The 15,055-nt window shown below is 43.1% G+C and overlaps 1 protein-coding gene across 1 annotated transcript; it reads left to right on the top strand.

Annotated features, from left to right (window-relative positions):
• The first annotated feature begins 11,680 nt into the window (after positions 1-11,680).
• Positions 11,681-13,319, top strand: LOC144930706 (myb/SANT-like DNA-binding domain-containing protein 7). Its single transcript, XM_078853504.1, has 2 exons — positions 11,681-12,237; positions 12,825-13,319. The coding sequence occupies exons 1-2, from the start codon at positions 11,682-11,684 to the stop codon at positions 12,908-12,910; spliced, it is 642 nt and encodes a 213-aa protein (XP_078709630.1). The 5' UTR covers position 11,681; the 3' UTR covers positions 12,911-13,319.
• The last annotated feature ends 1,736 nt before the right edge of the window (positions 13,320-15,055 follow it).

Raw genomic sequence — 15,055 nt, 5'->3', positions numbered from 1 at the left:
TAGGTTCTCTAAGTGGTTAATGTTCATAAAGCAATTTGAAGGTGAAAAGTGTTACATAAGTATTGCTATTATTATCACTGTCATTTTTAGATAGCTTGCACATGCTTTAATATTAAAGTGCAATTATAGTCCAAAATGTTACAGTATAAAAATGACATTGTGGGGTTCCATATTTATTCTCCTTCAGTGATTCTAGCTCTAAATCCAATTCATAATGGTAGATATCAATTTTAGGAATGTCCATTTCAAAGAAGTTGGTCTGTAGTTTGATTGTTCTTCCAGAAGTACCAAAATCTGGTCGAGGAGGAGGTTTAAAGGCATATCCCTGTATTGGTGCAGGAGGTGCAAGCATTTGTCCCTCCCAATAGGAAGTGGCATAGCTGTATAAAGGTTTTTTCTTACATCAGATACTGGTTTACGATCCCCAAAGATCTGTGTTTTAAAGTGCTGGACCATATGCTCAACTATTTCTTGGTTAACTCTTCTAGGGCATTTCTCTGGCTTTATATCCAATTCATAATGGTAGATATCAATTTTAGGAATGTCCATTTGAAAGAAGTTGGCCTGTAGTTTGATTGTTCTTCCAGAGGTACCAAAATCTGGTAACCGAGAAATAGTTGAGCATATGGTCCAGCACTTTAAAACACAGATCTTTGGGGATCGTAAACCAGTATTTGATGGAAGAAAAAACCTTTATATAGCTATGCCACTTCCTATTGGGAGGGATAAATGCTTGCACCTCCTCCACCATTGCCACCACCAATACAGGGATATGCCTTTAAACCTAGCTCTGAAGCATCTCTATTTACAACTGTAAAAGATGGGTTTTCTACCTTTTCGGACTCAAGTTGAAATACAAAAATCAGGATGTGTCCTTTTTTCACTTTTGCACTGTGGCCAATTTTAAAGATTCTGCAGTCAGAATTTAGCTAAGGGTTTTATTCGTGCAACTGAGACACAATGAAATCCCAGTTTAGTCTTCCATAGCTGTACTAGCTCTGTAAGTGATACCTGGAGTGAAAACTTGTTTCTGTCAGTAAAGCAGTTAGAGGTGACTCAGAAACACATGGAGCAGATGATGAATAAGTAAGTTGCATCCAATGAAGTGAGCTGTAGCTCACGAAAGCTTATGCTCAAATAAATTTGTTAGTCTCTAAAGTGCCACAAGTCCTCCTTTTCTTTTTACTAAATTTACAGTCACATTTCTGACCATAACTGCACTTCTAACAAGTTGCTGGGTCAAATTCTGCTGTTAGTTACAATGAAATGAAAGGAGTTACTTCAGATTAATGCAGGTGTAACTGAGGGCACAATTTGGACCTCTATTTCTCAATCAACCAAAACCCAGAGACCCAAAATGAAATATACCCCCCAAAAATTTTTCATGCAGGAAACTTAAAATGTTGTGGGATTCCTTCTTTTAGAGCAGTGGTGCCCAAACTTTTCCTTTTCCAGTAATGGAGTCTGTGTCCCCCACCCCATTACTGCACAGACGGCTCAGCAGAAGAGCTTAGGCTGAAGGTGGAGATAAGGGCAGAGCCGAGGATGGGGCAGGAGCTGGGGCTAGAGACACGGCTGGTGTGGGGGCAGAGAGGGAATGAGGGCAGAGCTGGTCTGGGGGCGGAACTGGGGGCAGAGCTGAGAGCGGAGCTGGGCTGAGGATGGAGCAGACCTGAGTAGCGTTCCCTCTCTGCCCCCTCTGGGGGCTGACCAATGCCCCACCATGAACCTCCCCCACCGAATATTCCTCCACAGCCCCTTGGGGGGCACACCCCACAGTTTGGGGACGACAACTTTAAAGTAAGTAATCGTTCTGTAACCTCAGTTCCATGATTCTTTATTTCTGATGTAAACAATTTTCAATGGGAGAGAAAACTTGATCTGCATATTACTTTGATAATAGAAACTAGAGTGACGACATTATTAGTTTTATTCATTTTAATTCCATTTGGATAATTTAACTGTTAATTAAGACTACTTGGGATTGTGGGTGCTCAACACCTTTGAAAATCAGGCCAGTTTAATTTAAACGTCTAAATATGGATTTCAGAGCCTGACTGCAATGTTAACCAAGTTTGAACCTTTTGGTCACAACACATAATGAGCAACATCTGTTCTTCTAGATTTTATTTGTGACCAGTCATCCCTCATCCCAGTTAAGGTTACGTAATTCTCAGTGTAACCCTATTGCACTGGCTGATGAGCATAAGCGGCCTGGGTTTGGTATGTGGGATTGTTGTTGACCTGACATTTTCTGTTTAGTGGCCACTAGATCTAATGCAACCTTTAAAAGTATCAAAGCGGTGTCTCCAGCTCTCATAAGGACTTACATACAGTAGATGTCACCCTACTTCCAAGAACAATTTCAGTAGTTCTCTGAGGAGTCAAGGAACCAGTCCCTCCTCCCATGTCCCTAGCTACTCATTAACCAGGGGTCTGAGGCCTCAGAAAGTCACCCCGCATATGCACAACTGATAGCTTTGTGGGTTCTCTTAAAGCCTAGTGCTGCCATACGAGTGGCTGGAAAATGAAGTTAATACATGAGGAACAGTCAAACAATTGCAGGAATCTTGTACTTATTATAAACACACAGTCCAACAAAAGGATCTAATGCTGAAGTTGAGGGCATTTGAGTCCTATACAAAGCAAAGGCCAGACCACAGACTCTTTTTCCCTGAGAATTCTCTGAACCAAATTTACCACTAGATGATGGCTGCAAGGGCAGGTATCCCCTAAGGTGCTCCCCAAAGTACTATGTGAGTCAGTCTACTGGGTATCTGAAGAACAGATGCACACTGGTAGGAATTCACCACAGGATTTAGAATAGTGATTATAATCTGAGCTGTCAATCCTTTTCTCTCAGCAAGCCGGAAAAAGCTTCTCCGGACAGGAATAGCGGATGAGATTCAAGGCACAGCAGGCAGTTTGTGCCAAGGGATCCTTCAAAGGCTTTGACTTCTCTTTCCTGCCAGGGGAGAGAGCACTGGCTGGAGAGTTCCCTCTGAGCTCTACTGCTGTGTTCCCTCCAAAAAAGAGTTCTGCTGTGTCCTTCCTTTTGTCTGCTGTCTCATTCGCCCCTCTCCCATCTCACCAGAGTCTAATAGGTAGGAGCAACAGATTTCAAAAGCAACTGTTTCTGCTCTCAGAGAACACTTTGTACTGGTGCAGAGACTTCATTCCTTCGTCAAACACAGCTCACACAATACCTTTCCCTGACATATGTTGTGCCTCCACCCCCACTCCGGAGCTATCTCAAGCATTGCTCCCTAGGTCCCAGAAAGCTCCCAGAACTTTCTAGCTCATTGGCGGCCATTTCGTGCTTCCTTTTGTGCAGGTTAAGCCTCTGTAAAACATTTGGGGAGTTCTTTAACATACTTCCGATAATATTCATGCAATTATTCTGACAGCTTTCCTTAATGTTTGTGGGAAAGTCTGACAAAGAATTACATTTAAGTGAGACTAGCATCTCCTCTGTGGAAAGAGGAATATCTGAAAATTTGGAGATTGCTGTGTGGTCAATTGCAAACAACTATGTCAGGGCTCAATTTTACTATTAGAACATATATAACAAAAATCGTGCATTGGCAGTATCTGTCATATTTTTATCTGATTTTAACATCTCTACTGTGAAACCAGTTTTCCATATTTTCTTGTCTTCCACTCCTTACAAAATCTTTGGATAAGACTTTTTTTGGATCTCTCAATAACCTGTTAATATACCTGGGGAACCAGCTTGTCCATTTGTTGGGTTTTAATGCTAATGGAGGCTGCATAACTATCTTCATTTAGCACCCATTTAATCAAAACTACCAATCTGGGTCAAAATCACTACAAACTGTCCCGCCAAGTATGTTAAAATCAACACAGCAGCTACCTTAAGCATTTCTCTGACTACTTAAGGAGAGGAGGTCTAGAAAGCTTGCATTCACAAAACAGCAAGCATGTGAGTAGTTTACAATCTAATGTCTGGGTCTTTTAAATCATATCTGTCTTTTCAGCTTATTCTTTTCTTATGCAGTACAAAATATTTATTATGTATCTCCTAAAGCCTATTAACGCTTAGGATGGATTATATTTTCTCTATTCAGAATATATATAGTGAAGGCTGATTTCCATTATGAGCCTGATTTTGGCTCCTTCTACCACTCGGAGACTGCCAAAATTAAACCAAGCTTTTTTATATTTCCAGAGACGATCGTATGCCAGGCTAGAATATGCTGGAAAATCGGACTTAAAAAAATCTAACAACGCAACTGGAGACAGAAAGTAAAGGAAAAAAAAGTAATTTTTTTAATTGAATGGATCTGCTTAACCTGGGATACTTTTCCTTCTGTCAGGGAGGCATTTAGTTATTACCGCATAGTTAAATGGTGTTTAACCAGGCATTAACCAGGTATGAAAATCGAAACTCTCGTCCTTAATAGAAAAGCTTCCAAATGAGTCATTTTTGATGAGATTACAAGTTTGGTTGATAAAGGTAATAGTGTTGACATGATAGACTTCTGTAAAGCATTGGGTCTTGGTACTGCATGAGATTTTGATTAAAAAACTAGAATGATATAAAATTAATGAAACACATTAAATATTGCCTAAATAATAGGTCTCAAAATGAAACTTGAAACAAGTAATCATCATTGAGTGGGTCTGTTTCCTGTGAGGTCCTGCAGAGATCAGTTCTGGGCCCTGTGCTATTTAGCATTTTTATCAATGACCTAGAAAAAAATATAAAATCACTGAGTTTGCAGATGACACAAAAACTGGGGGAGTGGTAAATAATGAAGAGGACAGGTCACTGATTCAGAGCAAACTAGATTATTTGGTAAACTGGGAGCAAGAAAACATGTGTTTTAATAAAGCTAAATGGAAATGTATGAATCTAGGAAAAAGAATAAAGCCCATACTTACAGATGAGGGACTCTATCCTAGGAAGCAATAACTCTGAAAAAGATTTTGAGGTCATGGTGGATAATCAGGTGAACATGAGCTCCCAGTGTCACTCTGTGGCCAAGAGCTAATGTGACTCTGGGATGCATGAACATGGGAATCTCGAGTTGGAATAGAGAGGTTATTTTCTCTCTCTATTTGGCACTGGTACAACCACTGCTAGAATACTCTGTTCAGTAGTGGTGCTTACAATTCAGGAAGGATGCTGCTAAATTGGAGAAGGTTCAGAGAAGAGCCACGAGAATGAAAGAAGGATTAGAAAACATGCCTTATAGTGATAGATTCAAGGAACTCAATCTATTTACTTAACAAAGTGAAAGTTAAGGGGTGACTTGATTAAATCTATAAGTATCTCCCTGGGGAACAAATATTAAATAATGGGTTCTTCAATCTAGCGGAGAAAGGCATAACACAATCCAGCGGTTGGAATTTGAAGCTAGGCAAATTCAGACTGGAAATAAAGTGTACATTTTTAATGGTAAGAGTAATTAATCACTGGAACAGTTTACCAAAGGTTGTGGTGGATTTTTCATCAATGACAATTTTTAAATCAGGATTGGATGTTTTTCTAAAAGATATGTTCTAAGAATTATTGTGTGGAAGATCTATGGCCTGTGTTATACAGGATGTCAGACTATATGATCACAGTGGTCCCTTATGTCCTTAAAATCCATTAATCTAAATTAGAAAAGTTATGAAATATATTTTCCTGAGTAATCTCATTGAGTACCTCCCCAGCACTCATCCCTGTAGTGGGAAGCTGCTGTGTACGTCAAGAAATAGGACATGGGATCCACAAGCAATATTCACACATCAGTACAGGTGAGTAAACAAGAATCTCTTGCACAGGAAAAAAGAAGACTTGGAATTAAAACGGGCAGTCCTATTCCAAATCATCTACCATATGCATACTACTGACTTATTGATCTTCATTGCAAATTAACTGGTTCTTTCCTATTTGCTTACCCCCATTCTAGCCATTTGGTTGAAGTAGCCATTGAAAGCAGATTTATGGCCTGGGTACAAAAGTCCTTCCCCAGCCCCATGACAGATATCCCCAGCATTCATCTCACTACTAGGGTAGGGTCTCTGTATTTGATGCTTAATGAATAGTGTCTTGTACAGTTTTAGGTGCTAGGGTATATAGGGTCTGAGCTGACTCCTTCATATGTCTAAATGTAACATATGGAGCTTCTTCCTTCTTCAATAGCCAGTGAGATTATCATTATTACGAAAAAAAGGAAATGCGGTCATTTTATTATCATCTTAATAGCTTTCTTACAGTATAATATTTTCTTACTGTGTGCCAGTAGTCAGAGTATATTCTAGTAAGGAATTCTACTCAGAGGCATAACAATTGCTGATATATATCTCACTAATCGACTAATAAATAATATAAGAGTGTTGTTTGCATTTATCACAGTGATCCTAAAGCAAATACCCATGTGGGGAGAAAGCTTGCATATTTATAACAGTAAATTTACATATAACTGCACATAAAATATGCCGTTCCTTTGTAAAATACTTTTTTACAATTTCCATTAAAAATCATTGTGTAATTATGCTAAAGATACAAACCTAAAAAAAATTATGCCAAGCATTATCAGAAGAAATGCACTGCGATTGCAAGGGCATATGCTCTGCAAGAATCTTTTGTTTACTATTTCTGTTTATTTTCTGATAAAAAAGGGGAAATTTGTATCTTGAAAAGGACCCTGTGTTAAAAAGCTCCAATCCAGGGAAGCATTTAAGCACATGCATAACTTTATTAATACAAATAATTCCATTGACTTCCATTTAAGCACTTTGCTGAACCAAGGCCTAAGAGAAGACCAAATTAAAAAGTATTTTAATCATGATTTCACTACCATATTAATTTTGCCTTCTCAAAAGTAGTCCAGTTTCAGTCAACAACAGCTGGTTCAACACTATCGCTTACTGTTTGATTATATGGCTATCTTTCTCGGAATCAAGTGGAGCCTGCAGTGTATTAATGATCTATGACATTGAAAGTGTGAGTTAACATGGTACAAAAAAGAGAAAGTATGCAGAAAACAAGAGAGACACTAAACTAACTTATTTTAACAAATGGTTGCAGTTGTGTAGGCAAATGCAGATGGCTACTTGGCTACTGCTGGGTGCTCAGATTCAACCAGGTATTCAGTACAATCCTTAGATTTCAAATTTTAGAAATAAAAGGTGTGTGAATTCCATTAATTTAAGAAGTTGATTTCACTTCCACCCTTACCTCTAGCTGTTTTCCCCAACCCACTATCATCTTAATTTTGTCTGGGTAGAGCTTCAGTTCACTTGCTTTCGTTTGCTTGGCTAGCCACTGGAAAAGGTGGATCAAGTCCATAATATATGTCAAAGGAAATGGCGATATGGTCAATAGGAGCCTGTCCATTAACTTCAGTAGTTGCTGCAGTGTACTGTCACCAGTATGTTGGCCACTTACCTCCCGTACTGTCCTCATATGAGCAGGACAGAAGACAGAATCAGTGAGCAGGACAGATGATAAAAGATAATATTTCTGTATCCTGTAAACAGTGAACCATAGAGCTTAAAGATGGAAAGGCCTATTATAACCTAGTTAACCTTATACTCCATACAGAATTGTTTCTTACAATAGTGAGAGTGAGTGTCTATTGTTTGTTGCTAGAGTTCAACGTCTGGCGATGCAGTTAATCACATAGCAGCCATGTCTGGAAAAGCTTCATTTTTTCCCCACCTTTGTCGAGTAGCAGACATGAACCATACTGCTGAACAATGCTTTTATCCCATCAGGATGAGGGTACATCAATGCACTCTTCAACGGGATCCTCCTAAAGTCAACCCAGAAACTGAAGCTGGTGCAGAATGTAGCAACTCACTTAGTATGTGATACACCTCCAAGGGAGCCCATGCTATGGCATTTGCACTGGCTGCTTCTTGGTTTCGAAGTGATGTGTTTTTTGACTGTTAAAGCGTCAACCTAAACTACACAGGCCCAGAGCTTCTTATGGTTGATTTACTTAAGGAGAAGAAATGTACAAGATCTATAAAATTGGATCAGTATTTAATCATAGAACATCCAGAGCTTTTGGCTGGTTACTTTTTTATCGTTTTATAAGTCCAATTAAATAAATGCAAATTTTCAGGAGATGGCCTCTGGCACTGTTCCATACTGCCACAACTGCCGTGAATGATGATGTACTAGCTGCAGCCCCCTTGGTATAAAAGAGAGGTTGCTGCTAGTGATAGGGCATTTTTCATGAGAGTCCATTAACTTTGTAATCTTTGGAAAATTTGTGCTCACATGACCCTAGGCTGCACTGGGGCTGGGGAGGTCCTCAGCATAATTTAGACAGCCTGGTGGGCCTGTCCAAGTTTTGGCAATCTCCCTAGGCAGCCCTGTGGACTACAGTATTGCCACAAACTTCTGTGGCACCGAGGACTGTGGTCCTGGCCCCAACATACCACTCAAGCAGAGATGACCCATACCTGTCGATGGGCCAGGGGAGGATGGGGGGACGCAGAGTGAGGGCAATGGCTTCAGCAGATGTTACTGAGGGTGCTCAGTACAAGCCAAGGAGCAAATCTGGGGGGACATGTGATCCCACGTCTCCCTCCCCCGCCCCCCCCTCACATGCATCGCCTCTGCTTCAAGCTCCCAGATCCGTCCACATGGGTTCCTCCTCAGATAGCCTTGTGATCTTCTACAGTGCCTGCCCTGGCTAGAAACAGGGTTTTTAGGGCTTTGTTTATGCCCTTCCAGCCCTTTTACCTCACATAAAATAGCTGGAAGTAGGGTGCAAATCTTACGCTAGATTTCTTAATTCCACCATATTAGCTTCTCTGCAATGTAACACCCTTCCACCTCTGTATTCTGTCAACCTATTCTTTATAATCTGGCCACTGAAACAAACTTAATCTACCAAAGGAATTTGTCACAGGATATTCTTCTGTCATTAAATCTAAAGGGTGAAGTAAAAAAGAGGCTACCTTGAGAAATATGTTGCGCTGACCAAAATTAAAAACATTTGGGGGATTAAATGCCTGTGTGTTATAATAATACACTTATATAGAGACTAAAGACAAGCACAAAGAAAAAGCACTGCTATTCTTTAAGACAGTTCTAAAAACATGAATGGCACTGAGGAAAAGGAAACAGGACAAACTTCAACCTCAAATTATCATTAACAGTTTATACACATTGTCTGACAAATACACTTTCCTTTTGCTATACTGTTTACTCCATTTAATGACATTTGACAGTAAGAATGTAAGCAAAAACATCTAACTTTCATGTTTTCTAAACACAACAAAAGTAGAAATCCCTTCTGCAGCTTATCTAACACAATGTTTTCTTTATTTTCAGTGTGTTTATTTTTCTTTCCAGACACTGTCTGGATTCAGTTTGACAAAATCCATTAATTAATTAAGCTTAAAAATTTGATTTACAGGTATGCTGCAATTTTTCAAGTCTAAATTAATTCAACAGAGACTTCACGACAATTCTCAGAACAGAATTGCATCATGATCAGCGGAACTGGAGCTAGAAGCGCCAGCTTCCCTTGAGGGAGTGTTATTGAAAGAACGCCAGGACACAGGGAACCCAGGAAACCTGGAAAATGCAGGAATTTAGACTAGAAGCAACTCAGTCTGTAGACAAAGCAGTCCATGGAATTTAATAAAGTTCCACTTTTTCAACTTAACCTGTGTCATAAATATAAAGGGAAGGGTAAACCCCTTTGAAATCCCTCCTGGCCAGGGGAAAGCTCCTCTCACCTGTAAAGGGTTAAGAAGCTAAAGGTAACCTCGCTGGCACCTGACCAAAATGACCAATGAGGAGACAAGATACTTTCAAAAGCTGGGAGGAGGGAGAGAAACAAAGGGTCTGGGTCTGTCTGTAGTCGTCTTGGCCAGGGACAGAACAGGAATGGAGTCTTAGAACCTTTAGTAAGTAATCTAGCTAGGTATGTGTTAGATTATGATTTCTTTAAATGGCTGAGAAAAGAATTGTGCTGAATAGAATAACTATTTATTTCTGTCTGTGTATCTTTTTTGTAACTTAAGGTTTTGCCTAGAGGGGTTCTCTATGTTTTTGAATCTAATTACCCTGTAAGATATCTACCATCCTGATTTTACAGGGGGGATTTCTTTATTTCTATTTACTTCTATTTTTTATTAAAAGTCTTCTTGTAAAACACTGAATGCTTTTTCATTGTTCTCAGATCCAAGGGTTTGGGTCTGTGGTCACCTATGCAAATTGGTGAGGCTTTTTATCCAACATTTCCCAGGAAAGGGGGGGTGCAAGTGTTGGGAGGATTGTTCAGTGTTCTTAAGATCCAAGGGTCTGGGTCTGTAGTCACCTAGGCAAATTGGTGAGGCTTTTTACCAAACCTTGTCCAGGAAGTGGGGTGCAAGGTTTTGGGAAGTATTTTGGGGGGAAGGACGCGTCCAAACAGCTCTTCCCCAGTAACCAGTATTAGTTTGGTGGTGGTAGCGGCCAGTCCAAGGTGTAATATTTTGTACCTTGGGGAAGTTTTGACCTAAGCTGGTAAAGATAAGCTTAGGAGGTTTTTCATGCAGGTCCCCACATCTGTACCCTAGAGTTCAGAGTGGGGGAGGAACCGTGACAACCTGCATTCAGCTTCACTCTTTACAAATGGAACATGAAGATAGCATCTGAGCTGTCCGTTCTCTAAAGCACAGCAACTGGCTGAGTGGGCCATGGAACTCAGTTTGAAGCGCTCCGGAGCCCTGGAATTTGCAGACACAAACCTAGTGCAGCAATGGACCTAGTGGAAGGAGGAGTTTGAGCTTTTCACATACTTGTCCATGCAGGAGGACAACAACAGCTGGAAAGTAAAATTGTTACTTTTCCTTTTAATGTGGAACATTGCAGAGGTCTGCGCCATTCTGCAGCTCACCACTGTCTCAAGACTCACAGAAGGCCTAGGAGCTCTGGGAACCTATTGCTCCCCCAAGCAGAAAGAAATTGTGGAATGAGACCAAAGACCAATCTGAAGGAGAGGAAATAGATCCCTATGTTACAGCCTTATGCACACTGTCTGCTACATACAATTTTGGGGACTTGACAGACTCCCTGATTCAGGACAGGATAGTCTGTGGCACTTGAGATCCCCACCTGCAGGGGCAACTATTCCAGGAAAGGGAAATCTCACATTAGACAGAAGCTTAGACAGGGAGTATGCAGAGGGAGCCTCACGAGAAAGGATTAAATCATTTAGCAATATGCTCAAGAGCAGTGGAAGGTCTCAAAGATTCAGTCAGGCTTACTATAAGAGGGGTATGGCACATCAGACAGCGGTGATGACATCAGGACACTCTCCTTGAATCCAAGACTTGGCCCTGGTCTACACTAGGACTTTAGGTCGAATTTAGCAACGTTAAATCGATTTAAACCTGCACTCGTCCACACAGTGAAGCCCTTTATTTCGACTTAAAGGGCTCTTAAAATCGATTTCCTTACTCCACCCCTGACAAGTGGATTAGCGCTTAAATCGACGTTCCCAGCTCGAATTTGGGGTACTGTGGACACAATTCGATGGTATTGGCCTCCGGGAGCTATCCCAGAGTGCTCCATTCTGACCGCTCTGGACAGCACTCTCAACTCAGATGCACTGGCCAGGTAGACAGGAAAAAAACCGCAAACTTTTGAATCTCATTTCCTGTTTGGCCAGCGTGGCAAGCTGCAGGTGACCATGCAGAGCTCATCAGCACAGGTGACCATGATGGAGTCCCAGAATCGCAAAAGAGCTCCAGCATGGACCGAACGGGAGGTACGGGATCTGATCGCTGTTTGGGGAGAGGAATCCGTGCTATCAGAACTCCGTTCCAGTTTTCGAAATGCCAAAACCTTTGTGAAAATCTCCCAGGGCATGAAGGACAGAGGCCATAACAGGGACCCGAAGCAGTGCCGCGTGAAACTGAAGGAGCTGAGGCAAGCCTACCAGAAAACCAGAGAGGCGAACAGCCGCTCTGGGTCAGAGCCCCAAACATGCCGCTTCTATGATGAGCTGCATGCCATTTTAGGGGGTTCAGCCACCACTACCCCAGCCGTGTTGTTTGACTCCTTCAATGGAGATGGAGGCAATACGGAAGCAGGTTTTGGGGACGAAGAAGATGATGATGAGGAGGAGGTTGTAGATAGCTCACAGCAAGCAAGTGGAGAAACCGGTTTTCCCGACAGCCAGGAACTGTTTCTCACCCTAGACCTGGAGCCAGTACCCCCCGAACCCACCCAAGGCTGCCTCCTGGACCCAGCAGGCGGAGAAGGGACCTCTGGTGAGTGTACCTTTTAAAATGCTATACATGGTTTAAAAGCAAGCATGTGAAAGGATTACTTTGCCCTGGCATTTGCGGTTCTCCTAGATGTAGTCCTAAAGCCTTTGCAAAAGGTTTCTGGGGAGGGCAGCCTTATTTCGTCCTTCATGGTAGGACACTTTATCACTCCAGGCCAGTAACACATACTCGGGAATCACTGTAGAACAAAGCATTGCAGTGTATGTTTGCTGGCATTCAACCAAAATCCGTTCTTTCTCTCTCTGTGTTATCCTCAGGAGAGTGAGATATAATTCATGGTCACCTGGTTGAAATAGGGTGCTTTTCTTCAGGGACACTCAGTATAGCCCATTCCTGCTGGGCTGTTTGCCTGTGGCTGAACAGAAATGTTCCCCGCTGTTAGCCACAGGGAGGGGGGAAGGTTGAGGGGGTAGTCACGCGGTGGGAGGAGGCAAAATGCGACCTTGTAACGAAAGCACATGTGCTATGTATGTAATGTTAACAGCAAGGTTTACCCTGAAAGAGTGTAGCGACTGTTTTATAAAATGTGTCTTTTTAAATACCGCTGTCCCTTTTTTTTTCTCCACCAGCTGGATGTGTTTCAATGATCACAGGATCTTCTCCTTCCCAGAGGCTAGTGAAGCTTAGAAAGAAAAAAAAAACGCACTCGAGATGAAATGTTCTCCGAGCTAATGCTGTCCTCCCACACTGACAGAGCACAGACGAATGCGTGGAGGCAAATAATGTCAGAGTGCAGGAAAGCACAAAATGACCGGTAGGAGAGGTGGAGGGCTGAAGAGAGTAAGTGGCGGGCTGAAGACAGGGCTGAAGCTCAAATGTGGCGGCAGCGTGATGAGAGGAGGCAGGATTCAATGCTGAGGCTGCTGCAGGACCAAACCAGAATGCTCCAGTGTATGGTTGAGCTGCAGCAAAGGCAGCTGGAGCACAGACTGCCACTGCTGCCCCTCTGTAACCAACAGCCCTCCTCCCCAAGTTCCATAGCCTCCACACCCAGACGCCCAAGAACGCGGTGGGGGGGCCTCCGGCCAACCAGCCACTCCACCACAGAGGATTGCCCAAAAAAATGAAGGCTGTCATTCAATAAATTTTAAAGTTGTAAACTTTTAAAGTGCTGTGCTTAAAGTGCTGTGTGGCATTTTCCTTCCCTCCTCCACCACCCCTCCTGGGATACCTTGGTAGTCATCTCCCTATTTGTGTGATGAATGAATAACGAATGCATGACTGTGAAGCAGCAATGACTTTATTGCCTCTGCAAGCGGTGATTAAAGGGAGGAGGGGAGGGTGGTTAGCTTACAGGGAAGTAGAGTGAACCAAGGGGCGGGGGGTTTCATCAAAGAGAAACAAACAGAACTTTCACACTGTAGCCTGGCCAGTCATGAAACTGGTTTTCAAAGCTTCTCTGATGCGTACCGCGCCCTCCTGTGCTCTTCTAACCGCCCTGGTGTCTGGCTGCGCGTAACCAGCAGCCAGGCGATTTGCCTCAATCTCCCACCCCGCCATAAACGTCTCCCCCTTACTCTCACAGATATTGTGGAGCACACAGCAAGCAGTAATAACAGTGGGAATATTGGTTTCGCTGAGGTCTAAGCGAGTCAGTAAACTGCGCCAGCGCGCCTTTAAACGTCCAAATGCACATTCTACCACCATTCTGCACTTGCTCAGCCTGTAGTTGAACAGCTCCTGACCACTGTCCAGGCTGCCTGTGTACGGCTTCATGAGCCATGGCATTAAGGGGTAGGCTGGGTCCCCAAGGATACATATAGGCATTTCAACATCCCCAACAGTTATTTTCTGGTCTGGGAAGAAAGTCCCTTCCTGCAGCTTTTGAAACAGACCAGAGTTCCTGAAGATGCGAGCGTCATGCACCTTTCCCGGCCATCCCACGTTGATGTTGGTGAAACGTCCCTTGTGATCCACCAGAGCTTGCAGCACTATCAAAAAGTACCCCTTGCGGTTTATGTACTCGCCGGCTTGGTGCTCTGGTGCCAAGATAGGGATATGGGTTCCGTCTATAGCCCCACCACAGTTAGGGAATCCCATTGCAGCAAAGCCATCCACTATGACCTGCACATTTCCCAGGGTCACTACCCTTGATATCAGCAGATCTTTGATTGCGTGAGCTACTTGCATCACAGCAGCCCCCACAGTAGATTTGCCCACTCCAAATTGATTCCCAACTGACCGGTAGCTGTCTGGCGTTGCAAGCTTCCACAGGGCTATCGCCACTCGCTTCTCAACTGTGAGGGCTGCTCTCATCCTGGTATTCATGCGCTTCAGGGCAGGGGAAAGCAAGTCACAAAGTTCCATGAAAGTGCCCTTACGCATGCGAAAGTTTCGCAGCCACTGGGAATCGTCCCAGACCTGCAACACTATGCGTTCCCACCAGTCTGTGCTTGTTTCCCGAGCCCAGAATCGGCGTTCCACAGCATGAACCTGCCCCATTAGCACCATGATGCATGCATTGTCAGGGCCCATGCTTTCAGAGAAATCTGTGTCCATGTCCTGATCACTCACGGGACCGCGCTGACGTCGCCTCCTCGCCCGGTATCGTGTTGCCATGTTCTGGTGCTGCATATACTGCTGGATAATGCGTGTGGTGGTTGATGTGCTCCTAATTGCCAAAATGAGCTCAGCGGCCTCCATGCTTGCCTTGGTATGGCGTCCGCACAGAAAGAAGGCGCGGAACGATTGTCTGCCGTTGCTCTGACGGAGGGAGGGGCGACTGACGACACGGCTTACAGGGTTGGCTTCAGGGAGCTAAAATCAACAAAGGGTGTGCCTGTACATCAAGGAGTATTTC

This window comes from Lepidochelys kempii, chromosome 6 (assembly GCF_965140285.1).
Source record: "Lepidochelys kempii isolate rLepKem1 chromosome 6, rLepKem1.hap1, whole genome shotgun sequence".
In the NCBI taxonomy this organism is placed as follows: Eukaryota; Metazoa; Chordata; order Testudines; family Cheloniidae; genus Lepidochelys; species Lepidochelys kempii.
The sequence above is the reverse complement of the archived record's forward strand: the minus strand, read 5'-3'. Positions and strand labels throughout refer to the sequence as shown.